The sequence below is a fragment of the Aotus nancymaae genome, unplaced genomic scaffold (genome assembly GCF_030222135.1).
Source record: "Aotus nancymaae isolate 86718 unplaced genomic scaffold, 86718_ANA_hifiasm-v0.15.2.pri h1tg000011l, whole genome shotgun sequence".
Taxonomy (NCBI): domain Eukaryota; kingdom Metazoa; phylum Chordata; class Mammalia; order Primates; family Aotidae; genus Aotus; species Aotus nancymaae.
Window position 1 is genome coordinate 53,072,950 of NW_026988422.1, and position 18,367 is coordinate 53,091,316.

At 50.9% G+C, this 18,367-nt stretch overlaps 1 protein-coding gene and 1 long non-coding RNA gene across 4 annotated transcripts in view; one reads left to right on the forward strand and one right to left on the reverse strand.

The window, feature by feature from the left end:
* Nucleotides 1-7,381: 7,381 nt before the first annotated feature.
* On the reverse strand, nucleotides 7,382-9,873 carry LOC105707239 (uncharacterized). 2 transcript variants are annotated; one of them, XR_001105020.2, is made up of 3 exons: nucleotides 9,610-9,873; nucleotides 8,617-8,881; nucleotides 7,382-7,489 (listed from the first exon to the last, which is right to left on the reverse strand). It is a non-coding gene; the product is annotated as an uncharacterized LOC105707239 (long non-coding RNA). The 2 variants fall into 2 exon arrangements; XR_001105021.2 differs by having other exon boundaries at nucleotides 7,382-7,611.
* A 1,961-nt stretch (nucleotides 9,874-11,834) lies between these two features.
* The window catches only part of GALNT16 (polypeptide N-acetylgalactosaminyltransferase 16), a 99,068-nt gene continuing 92,535 nt past the window's right edge, over nucleotides 11,835-18,367 (forward strand). For both annotated transcript variants that reach the window (XM_012438132.2, XM_012438131.2), the window contains exon 1: nucleotides 11,835-12,011. In XM_012438132.2, coding sequence (XP_012293555.1) covers nucleotides 11,835-12,011 — 177 coding nt within the window. The remainder of the gene's footprint in view (nucleotides 12,012-18,367) is intronic.

Genomic DNA, 18,367 nt, shown 5'->3' on the forward strand with positions numbered 1-18,367 from the left:
CAGCTGGTTCAAAAGTCCACATTTCTCACATATTGGCCACGGGTTTAGAATCATTGAAGCTGTGTATTTATTATATTGGGCCCTCTACTTTATATATTTATATTTGAAATTTTCCATTAAAAATGTTTCTTAAAAACTCAGTCTTTTGTTTGTTTTTAGAGTAATGCTTATTTGCAACCTAAAAGCCAACCGTAGATGAATCTCCAGACAGAACCCCCTGCCCCATCCTCCAAGTCAGACATTCAGAGTTCCCAATTTGCAAATGTGAACTGGGATGGTTATTCACCTTCACAGGCTATCCTTCTGTATAAACATAGGATTGACTTCAAATTTATTTTGAAAGGCCAGCTTCTCTGGCAGGTAAAATTTGATTTATATGCTAAGTCTTTCAAGAATATGAATCTCATGCAGAACAGAGGGCTTTTATTCTGCCTTCTCGGACAGTGTTTTATGCAACTCATGTGCTTACGAGCCAGGGAAGGAAGGACCTCTCGTCCCCAACCCTCCAAGTAGGAAGGAAACAAAATTTGCATGGATGGCTTTCCTGGGCCACTTCTCCTAGACCCTAGCCTTATATTTTATTAATACTTTCTCTGTGGCAAGTGGATAAGGAGTCAGTTCTTCTCCAAATTAGAACTTCGTGAAGATATACAATCCAGGGAAAGGAGTGAGGCTCTTGGTGCTTTCCAATTCAAGTCCCATATGGTTTCCCCAGGGCCATTTTACCCTTGATGCCCTTTCATGCTCGCGTCTTTGTCTTGCCGTAGTCCTATCACCCAAGGCCTCTCAGTTATTAAGAAGAATATTCCCACTGGTCACAGAGCACCCTTTGAGCATGCCCTTAGAGCAGCTGTTAGATTTGAGCAGCATCTGCTTTCTGACAAGTTTGAAGACAGGACGAAGGAAGCCATTGAGTCTTGCCCAGTGGAAGTGGATACCACAAGCTGCCTTAGGGACTGTGTTCAATATGCGAGGAGCTGAGTGGCCTGGCAGCTTTGGTGGGGGTGGGGGATGTACGTGGGGGTCATTCAGGATGGAGCAGGGATCTTCGCGGTCTCAGCCAAGTCATCCATGCAGGGTCCTGATGCTGGAATCATTCCCTCAGCCTTTGGTCCAGCCTTTCCTGGGCAGAGAAACAGAATGAGGCAAAATGCCTGGTGTGTTTTAAATAGACTGCTTGTGGCAGCCAATGAGTCCAACAGCTTGCAAGGTGAGTGACCCTTCCGTTCCCTTCTGCCAAGAGAAATGGTACTTATGTTGTGCCATTTCTCTGGCCCCCAGCCCCTGGAATGCCACCCCTGCCCCTCCGGCCGTCCTCCCCTCTGACCTAACTCCAGTGATGTTAGCCATCCTCCCGCTGCTCCCTGGATGGACTCTCTTCAGGCTTTTCTGGTTTTAGTATTTATTACACTTTCCACTTGGCTTTTTCTGTCTCCAAAGCTGATTTTCCTCGTGCTATTTGTCCACTCCACGCAGTGCACATCCTCATCTGCTGCTGCTTGTCTGACTTTCATGGCTTCTTGATTATCTTTTTGCCTCCACCTTCCTGTGGCCTGCTAGGGGACAGCCCAACCCCACCTGGGCCTGTGCGCAGTTGGAGTCAGCAATGTAAGGTCAGTAGTCAGTGCTTCAGCACAGCCAAGGCACCCCAGATTGAGCATGGGCAGCGTGCAGAGCCGTTTTCAGAAGAGTATCTTTTAGCAGAGTTAGGACTTCAGAGGACCAATGTGGCCTCTTCCCACCCTATCTGTGGAGACCACTTAACAAAACCTAAGCACTATGATCTCTGGATTCCCAGTAAGGGGTTATACAAAGGAAGGACATGAATATTTTTTACTTGCTAAGAGGAGATTGGCTGTGTTGATTCTGGAAAGAGGTAGAGGGTGGGGAATGTGAATGGAGGAACAATCTCAGTTGTTGGACAATGAGGCAGTGTGGGAGTGCCATAAGTAGGCCAAATAGGTAATGAGGGGCATAGGGAAGTAGGACACACAAGTGATGGGCCAGCACCCCTTCAAGGTTATAATCAGAAGAGGAAGGTCAGGTGGAGGCTGGGTGTCATGAGGGAAAGCTGACGAGGAGCCGGCACTGGGGAGACCAGGGCAGCAGGATCCCGCCAGGGATGCAGCAGTCCAGCTCTGCCACATGGAGGCAAGCACTTTGCAGGTGAGGCCAGGAGCAAAGGGATCTGTGAGGACCCTGTCTCCCACTCATCTTTCTCCCTTTTATTCTTTTTTATGGGCCTGTCCTCATGTCATATTAGGAGTAGAAAACAAACAAAGGCAGTCTTCCTTTGAAAGGGGATGGCGCAGCCTGGAGAATTTAAGGCTGGATGCACTTCCCCCTTTGCTGAGTTCTTAGGCCTCTTTGCCCATCTGGTTGCTGGAGCTATAGGGCCAGCCCCTTACTGGAGCACCCTGAATGGGGTCCCTACGCAGCTTGACAGCTCAGATGCGTGCCAGTGGCAAGGGCAGCCAGCAGCGGGTGTGTACCCACAGAACCCCTCCAGGCGCATGGGACAGCCAGGGGAGCAGGGCTGTTGGCCAGCCCCAGTGGAGGGGGCGTTTGCCTTAGGGAGGGCCTGGTCTGAAGGCAGCTTCCAGTGTGTGACTCCAGCTCAGTCACTGGGCTTCTCTTGCCCTAGGCACTGAGCTGCAGAGAGGCCTGTGATAGAAGAAATAGGAAGGAAAAATTTTCTCTTGCTAGAAGAAAATTTTAGGTAAAGAGATTTAAAAAAACTGAAAGGCACAAAAGGGTATATACAGTGAAGGTCTCTCTCCTACTCCTGTTCTCCTCAAATTCCCCTTCTCAGAGGCATCCCTGGATGTACCAATTTCTTGTACATTCTTCCAGTTTCTACTTTTTTAGGTCTGCTGTAATCCAGAAGTTTCCAGATTCTTGATCAAATGGACTATTTTAAGTTGTTGGAATGTGTTTGTGTGTAAGATGTAGAGAGGAGAATTAAATGATAATAAAGAAAATTGTATCCTAATTGATTGCCCATCATTCTTGCTGAGGCAGGGGATGGTTTAAAACATTAAAACAAGAAAATAGGCCAGGCAGGGTGGCTCATGCCTGTAATTCCAGCACTTTGGGAGGCCGAGGCAGGTGGATCACGAAGTCAAGAGTTTGAGACCAGTCTGGCCAACATAGTGAAACCCCATCTCTACTAAGAATACAAAAAATAAGCCAGGTGTGGTGGTGTATGTCTGTAATACCAGCTACTCAGGAGGCTGAGGCAGGAGAATCGCATGAACCCAGGAGGCGGAGGTTGCAGTGAGCCGAGATTGTGCCACTGCACTCCAGCCTGGGCAACAGTGTGAAACTCCGTCTCAAAAAAAATAAATAAATAAAACAAAAAACCAAAAAAGTAAATAGAATTCTAAAATGCTAGCACTTGAAAGGAGCTTCCAAGTTCATGCCTGCCTGCCTTCCTTTCTGCCTTCCTTCCTTCCTGCCTTCCTTCCTGCTTTCCTTCCTGCCCTTCCTTCCTTTCTTCCTTCCTTCCTTCCTTCCTTCCTTTCTCTCTGTCTCTCTCTGTTTTTTTTGAGTCTCACTCTGTCACCCAGGCTGGAGTGCAGTGGCATGATCTCGGCTCACTGCAACCTCTGCCTCCCGGGTTCAAGCGATTCTCCTGCCTCAGCCTCTGAGTAGCTGGGACTACAAGTGTGTACCACCATGCCCGGCTAATTTTTTTGTATTTTTAGTCGAGATGGGGTATCACCATGTTGGCCAGGATAGTCTCCATCTCTTGACCTCGTGATCTACCCGCCTTGGCTTCCCAAAGTGCTGGGATTACAGGTGTGAGCCACTGCACCCACCCACCTTTTTTTTTTTTTCCAAAGCCCTCCCTGTAAACATGCGAAAGAGGCCCTAGATAAGTGACTTTTCCAGGGTCGCCATGCTAGTTGTTAGCATATTAGCTACTAAGTGGATATTAAAGTAATGTTCCTGGGATTGGTTTATAGCCCAGTATATCCCACTAGGCTGAAGATATCCATCGATATATTCTGAAGTGTAATTTCTAAAACTCAGGTTTCCCATCTCCCAATTGTCCCAGTTGCCCAAGAACATACTGAGTGCTCCATCTTTAGGTAACGGTCTTTGTAAAGATGAGTGATTCAGAGGTGGAAGGAAAGACAAATGTTCGAACATAGATTTAGAAATTTCCTCCAGTGGACACAAATAGGAGGAAAGAAATTAGCAATTCCAGGAAAAGCCTGAAGTCAAATTCCAATAGAAAACAGAGCATGCGCACACATGCACCCGCCCGCCCACCCATACACAAGTATTGGCAGAAGACAGAAGATGACTGCCGGCAAAGCTATTGTCTGTCTATCCTGCCGGGCTCCAGGCTGAGATTCAGGGGCCAGGCAAAGACTGTGAGAGGCAGCATAGCACCATCCCTCTGCCAAAAAACCTGCAGCCCCCTGGCTTACTGTCCCTGGGCATGTATTTTCTTGTTGGGCAAAAGGGAGAAATGTCAACTTAGGCTAGACAACTAAGAAGACAAGCTGTGCGTGGGAAGGATGTGCCTGGCCATGCCACCATGGAGCTCTGCCACCACTGGCTCCATGAGCACTGACAGGCAGCCCCAGCTGTTTCCTACCACCTACCAGGAGGAAACTCCCCACGATTTACATGCTGATAAAATGGCAGGATGGTATTTTAAAACCCTCCCTGTTTTGGCAACAGCTCCAGACACTGTGAGCAATTTCAGCGTCCAAGCCAGACTGATGGGCCTTTTGATGGCTTCAGAGGGTGGCTTCAGTGAGAAGGGGACACGTAGGACTGTAAACATGGGCTGTAAATGCCTTCAATTGCTTTGAAATGGTAAATTTCCAGGCAATGTGGATCTGATGTTATATGCCTCCTGCATTAACAGCTTTTTCTTCCCGTTCAATTATTTTGACTGGTAAGGGAGTCGAAATTACACTTCAAAATATATCGATGGATATTTTCAGCCTTGCTGAGAGCTTCAAAATATATACCAATCCTGGGAACGTTGCTTTAATTTCCACTTCCCAGTTCCACAAGGAAAACAGAGATATCAATTATAAGCACCATTAGACTGAGGGAAATGCAGGGCCAGGACTGCAGATCTCTCTCCAATTCTCTTTGGTCTTGTCACCTGACCTTTTTGATATTGAGCCAAATTTTATTCAAACCCTAGGTCAAGGGGTCCATCCTGATACATACCAGATGATGAGGTTTCTGATAAAGCAATGAATATTCCCCAGGAGCCTGAGTCCAGGGACTTGAATTAAGGCATTTGACAGAGGCAGGAAAAAAAAAATGCCAGTTTTCTTTCCATCACCACACAAGGCATCCAGAAGCCCTCATCTCCAACAACATGGCTTTTCTGTTGTGCCTAGGTGCTGGGTACATAGGCAGCCACCCAGCAACATATTAGCCCCCGTTGTGTTTCTGGCTTTCTCATCTCTACCTGACTGGCACCATCCATTCACCCTGAGCTCCAGATCTGGGTTTACACATGCCTTCCTGGACTGACCACAGAGAGCTCAGGTTCACTGAACACACCTCCCTAAATTGGCTCCTCCTCCTGTATTCGCCATTTCAGTTAATGGTCACATTACACCAAAGCACTAGTCTCCTAAGCAAGAAATTTACATGCTGTTCTCAAATCCTTTCTCTCACATCCACCTCCAACTTACCACCAAATTCTACCCTCTTTCTTTCCTGCTTCAGTGTTACTGCCCTAATCTGTGTTCTGTGGAGCTCTATTACATCATCTTGTGATTTTTTTTTCTTTTGAGGTAGGGTCTTGCTCTGTCGCCCAGGCTGGAGTGGAGTGTCATGGTCATAGCTCACTGCAACCTCAAACTCCTAGGCTCAAGCTATCCTCTCCACTCAGCCTCGTGAGGAGCTAAGACTACAGGCAAGCACCATGAGGCCCAGAGAATTTTTAAATTTTTAATGGAGATGAGGGATCACTATGTTGCCCAGGCTGGTCTTGAACTCCTGGCCTCAAGCAATCCTCCTGCCTTGGCCTCCCAAAGTGCTGGGATTATAGGGATGAGCCATTACACCTGGACTCATCTTGTTATTATCCATGTATATTTCCTCATTGTCAATTATTGGACTCTTCAGAGGCTACAACCAGATTCTATTAATTTTTGTATCCCCAGTACCTAGAAGTGCCTGGCATGGTAGGTGTTCAAGAAGGAAAGGTAAGGAAGAGACTGGAAATTCCACCCCAATGGGCAATCAGGCACTGGCTTTACAGTCTGAGTGGGCTATTTGGCATGTTCATGGGACAGAATGGGGAGTAGCAGCAGCTGCCACCCTCAATATTCATTCATTTACTCTGCCTAGATATTTAGTGAGTGCTGCCAAGATGCCCAACACTGCTAGAAACTCATGATACACAAAAGGAGGCTGCCAGACTCGGCTCAGAGGAGCTCCCATCCAAGGGAGAAACAGGCATGTGGTAGGCACTAGCCTGGCATCTTGGGCCATCTAGTCTGGTCTGAGAACCTTGGTCACTCAGCTCTGCAGAGGCTACAGAGAAGGAGAAGGGGTTCAGGAGAAGGTAGTGGAGATGGGAATGTCAGAGAGCCCTTGGAAAGGGCTCTGCCTCTGGGACCAGTTCTGCTGAGGAGTGGTTTTATTTATGTATTTCTCCTTTGTACAAATTCCTTGCTTGTTAATGAAAATCATTTGACACATTTCTAATTAGCCTGCAGCCTCTGCAATCCTAGTATTCCCTAAAGCAACAACTGGGTTATTTCATGATCCCTATTAACATTTATGATTCTTGCAGTTGTCCACCAGAATTGGAGTCATTCCTTCTGCTACTTCTGGTGGGACCACAGAAGACTTTCTCTCTCCGTCATCCTGGGGCAGGAGGGTTCAGCCCTGGCTCCATGACTGCGGAAGGAAGCACTGGCAGGGGACTCACTGCACTGGCCCGCCCTGACCCTAGACAAGTCACCCCCTTTGTGCTCTAGCCCTGTACCCACTTCTCAAGTGCTTGGCTGAAAAGAGAAGTGCATGTTTCATAGAGCTACCCTGTCTTTTTTCCTCCCTCCCTCTTTCTCTCCTTTCCTTCCATCAACAAATACCTATGGGATCACATTCCAAGGGGTTTAAACAAACAAACAAAAAACCAAATACTACACACTAACAAGCATGTACTATTTGCCACTACTATAAGCACCAGGGAAACAGTGGTAAACAAAATATACAAGAACCTCAGTCCTCTTGGAACCGATGCTCCAGTGGCAGAAACTAATAAGTAATAAACCAGGGTTATCAGACAAATGTGGGTGGAGGATTGACAATAAGAAAACTGCCAAGTTCCTTTCAAAGAGCTAAGTCCTTTCCTTCATCTATAATGGTTTATAGAAACTCACCTTATAAATATCTTTTCCTTAGAGACAATTGGAGCATTGAGTGTTCTCAGCTGGCAGTGGGCAACGCATGCTCCACTTGATGCTGGCACCTCCGCGGGCATCAGTCTCCTCCCCTGTGGAAGAGGAATGATTGCGTCTTCCTCATAGGGTCGTTGTGAGTATTCTGAGATCGTGTATCAACATATTGCCTGTTGCATGGTAACATACATTCTTTCCACCATCCTTGCCTTCTTTCCTGCTTAGAGCAGACATAGGCTGGTGAGGGTATCCTATCAGGTCCCCTCCTTACCTTCTGGGCCCTGCTGCTACAGACAGAGCAAGAGCTTCTGAGCTGGCCCAGCATCTTAAACAAAGGTAATGAATGGGAGGCTGGGGCCCTGCTCTGTGCCTCTCCCCTGCCTTGCCTCCAGCTGCTCAGCAGAGGCTCTGGAAGAGGCAGCCACCCACCCACAGACAGGACAGTCTATGACTGCTGGACATTAGCCATGGCCAGAGAGGCTTTCCTCAGATCTGTTCTTGGCAGCAATAGTCAGCAATCCCTTTCAGGAGGCCCCTTTCACCTCCAGGAGCCAGCAACAGCCTATGGGAGAGAGCCCCCCACCGCTCGGGGTACTGGGGTGCTTACTAGGCACTGGATTTTACAACACTGTATTTCATCCTGTCTTTCCCAACAAGGCTGTGAAGTAAGGGCTGTCAGTGCCCCATTCTGCAGTTGAGGAAACTGAGGTTAAGAGTTTGCCCAAGCCACTTTATTAACTTGTGACAGGATCAGCATTCAAGTTCAGGTTGTCCATCTCCAGAGCCAGGGCCTTACACTGAGCTGTACCCTTTCCCCCTCAGTTATCCACTCCTCCGCAACCCCCACACCAAAGGCACGGGAGGCAGAGAAGCACTCCCTAGGGGTTCTGGGAGTCCCAGGGGCATGTGGCACTTTGCCCAGCTTACCCTGAGTGCTGGCTTTAACAGTTTTAAAACAATGTGAACTGTGCCTAAGAGAAATGCTGAAAGGAAGGAAATGCAAGTTCGAAGTGGCACAGTTGGTGGGACCCCCCCAGGACACCTCGTATCCCTCCTTTTATAGAGGAGAAAATGGAGAACTGAGGGCAGGGGAAGTGAGACTCCTGCAGACAGAAATTTTGACCACATTGCAGATTTCCCAGTGGCCTCCGAAGTCCTGCACTGGTACCCAGACACAAGCGTTGAAAATGGCACAGGACTTAAACTGAGCTTCTCCACTTACTTGCTGTAGGATTCCAGGCAAGTTGAGTGGCCTCTGAGCTTCAGCACTGTCATCTGCAGTTGGGGATCTGATCATCCTTAGCTCAGTGTTGCAGGGGCTTTAGAGACAGTATATGCAAAGTGGTGGCACGGTGGCTGGCACCTGGTAGGTACTGAGCAAACTGTAGCTATTATGATGACTCTTGTTTTCAAAGTTCAGCATATGTGAAGAAACAGTGACTCCCTTAGATGTTGCTGTGATTCTGTGGTGCTGCTGGAATCCATTCCTAGCACCAGAGAGGAAACAACACTCATGGTCACTTCTGAGCGTTGAAATCTATCCCAGGGAGGGCCAGTTCTATACCCATTTCAGGGATTAGAATCTGAAACAAAGACCACAGACTGTAGCCAAGGTGGTGATTCCTGGTCTCTGGCTCTGCCAGAGTGCCTGTGGCTTCAGGCATGTTATTCCACCTCTGTCTATGTGGAATTCCTGTCAGCCAAATAAGCATGGTCATTACCCCCACCCCATCCCCATCATCCCCCAGGGAGGTGCCCATCTAAGGAAGAGCTGCAGTGAAGTCATCTAGAGAGTCTACACTCCACTTCTGTGCAGTCTTTCTGGTGATGGAGGCCAAAGAAGCCTTCTCTCAGGAACAGAACTACCAGGGAGTGACCATTTGGGGCAGATAGATAGCATCCTCACCACTGAGCCCTGGGCAGTAACTGGCGAGACGTTAGAAACCCTGCCACATTCCAGTCCATCCCACCCTCCCTCCTTCCCCCCATGGAGCCTTCCTTTTGGAGTCACCAGAAACCCCATCAGCCTGGGTTCAGTCAGCATGGTCCAGCTTCATCCCTGTGATGAGGGGTGAGTTTGGAGCCTTTCACCAGGAGGTGATGTGATGCCTCTAGATCCCACATCAAAGGCAACTAGATATGCACAGACCATGCTGGGATGAGGGGAGCAGCCTATGACAACAGAGCTATTCCCCAAGTCTTTCACCAGGCTCACCTGAGAGATGCATGAAAATGGGGGCATCAGGAGGGGAGTTCCCTTACATTTTCTTGGTTGATCTGAGAGGTCTGTGGAGCCTGATTCCTAAGGAGCGAGGTCTTTCCTGGCCTCCCACAGATGGCATGACCACTGGATCTGCCCTGTGATTCCTGTGGAAACAGACAGTGGCTTCACAGTGGTTTTCTCCATCTATGCAAACAAGCCCTGGCCCCTAGTGCATTAATCTCCCCAGGCAAGAGAGACCTGGGAGAGCATCTGGCATCTCCACGCCCCCGCCCCTGCCCCACCTTGTTCCTGAAACTCTCTGCTACTTGGGTAGACTCTTTGTGAGGCCCTCTTTTGTGCATTCTCTTCTTTTGAGGTCCCATTTCTGCTTGGGTCACTTTTGGTCTAGTCTAAGTGTCCTCATGATAGGCTTCTGAGTGAGGGTATCGAAGTTACAGTGATGACCCTGGATTTTCTGCAGCAAAAACCCAACTAGGGGTTTCTTCACTTCAACAGAAAGGTATTGATTATGCGTGTGGTTCAGTCTCGAGTGCTGGAGAAATGGAGAAACACCAACTGATTTTACTTCTGTCTCTCAGGGTGGTGCTTATGGGACGCTTGTGGGGGGCATGATGCTGTGACCTCAGTTTGCCTGATTTCCCAGGTGGCTTCATTTGGAGGCTGGACCCTATGTGGGTGTTTGGAGGAGCCACGGTGTCCAGCAGTGCCAGCAGGAAGCAGACTCCTCATCAGCTCTGTCTCTGGCATTCAGGGACCTCCTGAGTCCAGACTCAACCAGGCTGGCCAACCTCAACTCCCATCAAATCCTAGCCCCCCTGTAACGCCAGGCATCTCTCTCCCTTGAACACATCAAGCACTTCCATCCTCTGGATCTTTGCAAGGCCTATTCCTGCAGTCCCTCCCCTGCCCTCACCTCCCTCTTCCTTGCTTCTTAAGTGATTCGTCCACAGTCTCAGAGAGCTTTCCCAAAGACCACCTTACAATAAATTATTTCTTCCTCTGTTGGATCCCTACTTTGTTGTTACACATCTATTCATTGAGCGCTCTGGGCCCACCCTGTGCTGGTCTCCTAAAACTCATCTAAGCCATTTGCCTTCCACCTGGAGTGAGAGTAGTTCGTGCCTGATTCTCAGTGCCTCCAGGGCTGGGGCGGAATCTCAATGTCTGTGTCCTCTCACCACTGCGTTTTGCACTTCGTCAAAAGGTGTCAGATGGAGAGATGGCTTGTAGACTGGGCTCTGCCCACTAATTAGCTGTGTGGCCTCGGGAGAATCATCCGGGCTCTCTGGCTTCCCTTCTTTCCGATGAAATAATGCTGACGATGTTATTTCAGGGTTGTCCAGGGGTCAATGAGGCGGGATGGAGGGAAGCATCGTGACATCTGGGAGCCCCAGGCCAGTGAAAAATGTGGAATGGCTGTACCCCACTCTCCTAGCACTGGGTGTGAGGCAGCATCGTTTCCCCTTCGCTCTCTTCGAATGTCAAGTGCACCAGCTTCCAATCCCTCCTCTGGGCGGGTCTTGTCTGGGCTAATCTCCGCTGCAGATTCCAGTACAAACTCAGGACTCTCCCCCACCCAGCCGCCCCTACCCAAGGACTCGCCAAACACACCTTGAATCCCGCGCCAGAGCGCAGCCCGGAACTGCAGCTCCGCGGCGCGGGCCCAGATCGGGGGTCGCGCGTCTCCAGCCGGTGACTCAGGGCCGCTCGGTCCGGGGGTGGGTGTGGGTAGGCGGGACCGACCAGGGCCGCGCGGGGGCAGCTGCCGGGCGTTCGGTCACCTAGCGGTGGGAGCCGAGGCTGGCTCTGGCCAGTCGCCATTCTGCCGCGGGCGTCTGTCTCGCCAGTTCCTGGGCGCGGGAGGAAGGCCCGCGCCGCTTCCCACACGGCGCACTTCTCTTCCCGTGCGCAGTGGCCGGGTGGGTCGGCCGGCGGTGACTGGAACGCGGGCTGGCCCTGCGCGCGAATGAATGGGCGCCCGGGGGACGCGCGCGCTCGGGGCTGTAGGGCATTAGGACCGTGAGGATCGCTCTGCGCTCAGTCTCTCCCTAACAGCCGCCCCCCCACTCCACCGCCAATCTCTCTCCTTTTTCTGCTCTGCAGGACTGAGCAGCCAGGCGCGAGCGAAAACAAACAGCTGGGGTTGCGAGCGCCCCCGCCCCGGCCCCGAGAGCACGCCGGCCCCGGCCCCGCTCCGGGGCGCCCGTCTGTCCACCATGAGGAAGATCCGCGCCAATGCCATCGCCATCCTGACCGTAGCCTGGATCCTGGGCACTTTCTACTACTTATGGCAGGACAACCGAGCCCACGCAGCATCCTCCGGCAGCCGGGGCGCGCAGAGGTCCGGCGGGAGGCCGGAGCAGCTCCGCGAGGACCGCACCATCCCGCTCATTGTGAGTACGCCCCGAGCGCCGGGCTGCCGGCTAGGGAGCAGATGCGCGCGTCCAGCCCCTGCGCGGCGGCCGAGGGCGCGGGGCCAGGCCAGGGGCTGAGTACCCGCTGCGCCGGGCCGGCTTTGTATATGTTGGAGCATTCCTGCCCGTTGTTATGGCAACCTCTGCCTGGCGGCAGGGCCGGGGCGCACCGACTAAGGGAGGGTGACAGCGGGTGGGGGCTGGGAGAAAGTGCTGCAAGTTTGGTGGGCCCGGCGTGCGCGCGCGGCTGGGAACGTGGCGGCTCTCCTAGCTCTGCGCTGCCCGGGCCGGGGGCCGGGGGGCTGCAGGAGACTTGTGTGCCCCGGAAGGCGGCCGGACCCAGCGCGCGGCCAGCGGGCGGTGGCAGCCACTCGCAGCCGAGCGTGTAGGTGGCAGTGCGCAGCCCCTCTCCCTTCTGGGGGCAAAGGACATCGGGTGGCGGGCGTGGGTAGGGAAGGCTCTCTAGGCGCTGCGCCTGGCTTCACGCCCCCTTCTGAGCCCGGGTCAACTTGAACCTGCTTCTTCGGCGCGGACACCCAGCTACCCCAGAGTTCTCTGGGTTGGGGAGAGGTCTCGTCCTGTACCGGTCCCTCACTCCCAACATTAGGGTCCGATACCACGGGTAGGCGGGAGGTGTCGGCGCCCGGGCTTGGCGATACCCTTGCGTGAAGTCAGCCTCGCGACATCCAAGCGGGCGGAGAAACAAAGGCGGTGTGGCACAGCGGGGGCGGCGGCGGGGCTGCGGGGGCCCTTGGCACTCTGGGGACCCGGGCGGGGGTGTGCGGAATCGCAGCCGCCCTGAAGGGGGCGATCCTGCTGCCGTCTCTGTCCGAGTCCCAGGTGACTGAGCTGTGTGTGGCCAGGCAGGAGCACCTGTTGAGGCGGGAGGCTTTGGCACCCGCCGAGTGCGCGCTCCAGCAGGCGCGTTCTTCCAGACTGGGTGGTTGGTGGTCCGGAGCCTCGAGCGACCCTCGGGACCTACCAGGGCGGGGCAGCCCGACCGGATGAGGACCAGGAAGAGGAGAGCCGAGTGGGGCGGGGGGAAGGGAATGAGGGAGCGTGGCGATTCCGACAAGGAAATATCTGGGCTTGGGGGAGAAGGGGTGAGGAGCTCCGCGGGGAGGTACAAGGTCCGGAGGGCTGAGGCTTGTGTGGAGACGAATCTGAGAAACGCGTCCAGAGTCAGAGCTGAACCCGGGAATATCGAGAAGTTCATTGGAGAGCATCCCCTCGTATTCCCATCCCGCCCCAGATTCCGAGTCCCCTGTAAAGGAACCATTATTTCAGACTTTGCCTGAGGAGACTGGCGGGGTGGGGTTGTGGATTTTGTCCTAGATCCCGGTCTGGGCGAACTCTCTGTGGGCAAGCATGATTAGGTGCAGTGTTCCCTTCTGGGCAGTTCTCCAAGGACAGTTTCCAAAGCTGATGAGGAAAAGCCTCCTGTGCTGAGACCCCAGAGTGTTACGATCTGAGCAGAGGGACAGGTTGGAGCTGGAACTGTCCAAACCAGTAGTGGCCTCCAGAACCCCAGGGAGCTTCCTCCCCAGGAGCCCAAGCTGCCAATTCATACTCTGTGAGAGGAACAGCCCTGGTCTCAGGCAAGGCAGGCTGGCCAGATGCTCTGTCCCTCTTTCCTGTGAGATGATGGGAGGAGGGTCTTAGTTGGAAGGGGAGGAGAAAGAGGCTGGGCAGGGAGGAGAGGAGGGAAGAGAGCTGAGGGGACTGCTGCTTTGGAACCCGGAACCCGGAACCCAGAACCTGAACCCTGAACCCGGAACCTGAACCCTGAACCCGGAACCTGGCCCATGCACCTCTCTCCTGCTCCTTCCAGAGTCCTGCAAATCCACTGGGAGGGCCGCTCACATTTCTCAAGAGTCCCAGAATGGCGTAGGGGACTGTGCTGGAAGGATTCAGCACTCATTTTGAGGGATGGGAATTGGAGTCATGAGAGTCACCAGTAAACATCCTCTTGTCCCTGCTTATTCCCACAGGGTTTGACTTGCTGCAGGTAAGAAAAGGGCTCATAGCGGGAAGCTAAGCTTAAAGTATGAAGGAGTATCAGGGAGATACCTGGGAGCTGGGAAGTGAAGGTGCAGAAGAAAGGGAGGATGGAAGTCCCCGGGAGTGGGAGAGCCTTCTGTGGCCACTTAGGGGCACAGCCAGCTCCCTCTTTGTTCTTAAGCTTTAGCCCTCGTGCCTGTTCCACCAGCACTGGCCCCCAGTCACGCACCGCCTTTGACACTGCCTTGCATTGTATCATTGTAGTTCTCTCTTCCAGTAACTTCACTTCCATGTGATTTGCCCCTGAATGTAAGTGATGCATACAGGAACTATGCCGGAAGCTCCTTGCAGCCCCACACTGATGCACACAGCAAGACTTTCTGTTTTTTTGAGATGGAGTGTCACTCTATCTCCCATGCTGGAGTAAGGTGGCATGATCTCAGCTCACTGCAACCTCCACCTGCCTGGTTCAAGCGATTCTCATGCCTCAGGCTCTTGAGCAGCTGGGACTACAGGCATGCGTCATCACTCCCAGCTAATTTTTGTTATCTTTAGTAGAGACAGGGTTCCACTGTTGCCCAGGCTGGTCTCCAACTCCTGAATTCATGTGATCTGCCCACCTTGGCCTCCCAAAGTGCACAGCAAGACTTCTTAAAGGAGTGAAATAAGATTCTCACTCATTTCTGGGAGCAGTCAATGCTTCACATCCCTTTAATATTATTATATTATATTCATATCACCTTAATATTTTATTCCCAATTGTAACCTGGCTCTAAGTAAGGAGGTAGGGGGATGCATGTTCAAGCTTCTGCAGACATTAAACCCTTTGTTCAACTTAAAAGGGGCAGGTGCAGCTGAGGATTTACTTTTTCCCTGCAATTTGTGGTAACCACTTATTCAGAAACATTTTTCTGTCTAGTTGGGCCGGGACACTGCATGTGGATTTTCAGATTCCTAGAGAATGATGTGGCTAGCCCTGCTGTCAGAGGCTGGCAAATTCAGACAGGCATCATCATCACTCCCCTGGGGAATCAGAGAGCTGAGCTGGGAAAGGGAGGGTCTGCAGAAGTGCCTGGACCTGGAGGCAGCTCTGCTTTCACAATGTCTGGGCTATTTGAAGCCAGCCAAGTTGCTTCTGGACCTTGGAGATGCTTGTTTGGCATTATAGGGTGTTGGCATGGCAACCGTGTGGCCAGATTTCTCGAGGAGGTCCTGATTTTTAATATTCTGTCCTGCTGTCGGCCCATGTGTCACCAATTTTGATGTGAACAATTTGGTTATGGAATCTGTAACGCTAAAGGGAGATACTGATTCCATCCCTATATGGCTGCTTACGACGCAGCAAAGTTTGTGATTTTTCTGTGCTGTACTTGACAGGCAAGGCAGTAGATTTGGGGACATCTCCTTGAATCTACACAGATGCATGCTGGCACAGGACAGCAGCCAAACTGGGAGGCAGGGCAGCCACGGCCGGCCTTGAATCTTCAGTCCTCACAGCTGGGGAGAACATTTGTGGTTGTTTCGGTTTGGGACTCAGGTTTTCCATATGCCAGTTCGCTAACAGGCATGGGTGGGAGGCTAAGGTGTTACATGGAATATCACTTTACATTTTTTTAAAAAGACTATTCATTATGGGTATTTTCAGTATAGGTATACTCATTTGCGTCAACAGTCTCCTATTTAGAACTGTGAAAGATTTAGGCAAGAGTTTTCCTAAACCGGAGTTTCTTAGCCTGAAATTGGGATGCTGCTGAATGGCCATGGACAAAATACTTAACATCTCTGGACCTCTATTATTTTGTGGGCTGAAGTTGAGTTCAAAGATTTGCAAGGTTTATTGATCCTGAGATAAACAGATGACAGCTTCGTTTCTAGGAGTAAGTACATGGCTTCAAGGGAGTTCTCCCAAAGAGTGTTATGAAGCTTCTGCCCATGGAGGGACATGTTCCTGTCAGGGGAAGGTCCCACAGGAGCCCTTGAGGCTTTGCAGGAAGCCCCACTTACCTAGCAGAAGGGGATGCAAATGATGGCTTTTCTGGTAGTGTTCTCAGACAGCAGATGCTTTAATAAGATCTAGGGGAATTTATATTTTATTTATAATGTGTGCATTTTGGAACTGTGGGAATATGATTTGCCTAAATATAATAACAGAAAGTGATTTTGTATTTAATTGGTTTAGGTACCGCACTCGAGAAAGCAAGTGAGGAGGAAAAAGCACAAACACCCACAATTCCCTTTGCCAAAATGTTTGGGTTTTTTTTCTTTTCTTTTCTCCTCTTTTTCTTTCTTTCTTCTTCTTTTTTTTTTTTTTTCTAGACACAAGCTCTCTGTCATCGAGTCTGGAGTTTAGTGGCACAATCATGATTCACTGCAACCTTCACCTCTTGGGCTTAAGCGATTCCCCTGCCTCAGCCTCCTGAGTAGCCAGGACTACAAGTGTGCACCACTGCACCTGGCTAATTTTTATATTTTTTGTAGAGATAGGGTCTTGCCATGCTGCCTAGGCAGGTCTCGAACTTCTGAACTTAAGGGGATCCTCCCACCTTGGAGGATTTGGGGACAAATCCTCCCCAAAGTGCTGGGATTACAGGTGTCAGCCACCATGCCTGGCCAAAAATGTTCCAATATAAAGGGCCTGATTTCCTGTCAATGGGTTCTGTTCCTGGGCCGTTTTGAGACCTACCTCGGGGACATGGGGTCAGCCCAGAGGCAACCAAGACTGGGAGTGGGGAGGTGAGCTGGCAGCCCGAGAGTCACCTTCCTGGAAGGCCAGAGGTCCAAGGGCACAGGATTAGTTTTAGGGTGCTGTTCATTCTGCTGCAGATCTTTTATTTCTGTGCTGTAACAGCAATTCCCCTCACCCCCCAGCTACTCTGAGAGCTTTGGGAGCATGGCTTTCTTCCCTGGTGGCTGTGTTTGCCCTTTCTGCAGGCAGAGGAAACCCTTGGGTCTGGAAATGCCATCTAAGACAGAGGTAGGGGTCCACTGTAGACCAGGGCCAAGCTGAGATGCCCATGGGACTGTCCGACTGTAATGGAGGAAGCTTCCCTGAGGTCAGAGGGGAGCCTACAGCCAAGCCATCATTACAGTTACAAGATTGAACATTTATACCCTGTCTGCTTCTTGAGGAGACCTTAAGCACCTTCCCTATGAACAGCAGGGCAAAGATACAGGAGGCTAAACAGACATGGAAAGGAGCAGAGGAGTTGAGCTTTCAGACATGAGTGAACTGCTGATTGCACGCGGGCAGCAAATTCAGTCCACTTAGTCAGTGTGCTTGCCTGGGACAGTCACCCACTGTGTGTAGCTCACTCTGAAAATGATGGCAAGTAGTTTGTCCCTCTGCTCTGAAAGCTTGTGGTCTTTGATCCGTACCTGTCTAGCCTCCATAATCATTGTATACTCTGTTATGTTGATGGTAAGGACATTCACTGGAGACCTGGGTGCTGTGTGTTTTACAAGCTTACCTCTCTGAATCCCCTCAACAATCTAATGAGATAGGTACCATTGTTAGGTTCATATGAGCAAACAGGCTTACTCTTGCTCTGACAACTAGTAAGTCCACTTGACACTAGATGTTTCTTACTGCAAAGCCCAAGTTCATGTCTTCCTTCCCCTGGAGCATCTTCTGGGCAAGATCCAACTCCGGTGTATCAGTACATCTTTTCTGGGGCACCCGAATCAGCACCTTGCTTTGTATTCACTCCACAAACATTTGTTGGGGGAACAAATGCAAAAACCATACAGAACAAAATGTTAGCGTTAAGGAGGTAGGATTATGGGCAATCTCTCCTTCTACCCTTTGGGTTTCCCCTCCACGTTTTCTGTAATAAGCATCCATTGGCATGATAATGTAAAACCAGTAAGGATAATCATTTTTAAAACATATTTAATTACTGGTTAAGAACACTCGTAACTCCAAAATCAAAGTATAACCTTCTTAACCACATCTCATGCTTCTGAATTCCCATCAAAACTTAGCATTGAGCCAACTTTCAGAAAAGGCAAGAGACTTATTTGAATTATTCTGTAGGGTTCCAAGGAATAGAACTGGGGCCAGTAGGTGAAAGATGCAGGGGGAGAAATTTCTTTGCAGCAGAAGGAAAACATTCTCACAGAACCATCCAGTACTGGAGCAGTCCAAAGGCCAGCCAGGGTTTCTCTCCACACTCCCCGTTGGCTCATAAGTGCTCCCAACAGCAGCGGGAAAGGGAGAAAAAAAGACTCTCTGTCATGAAATAGGGCCCAATTATTGCACTGCGAGAGCCCTGCACCCTGGGAAGTAGGCGGGCCCCATGCACTGAGGCCAGCCCAGGAGGGGGTAACGACCAGCA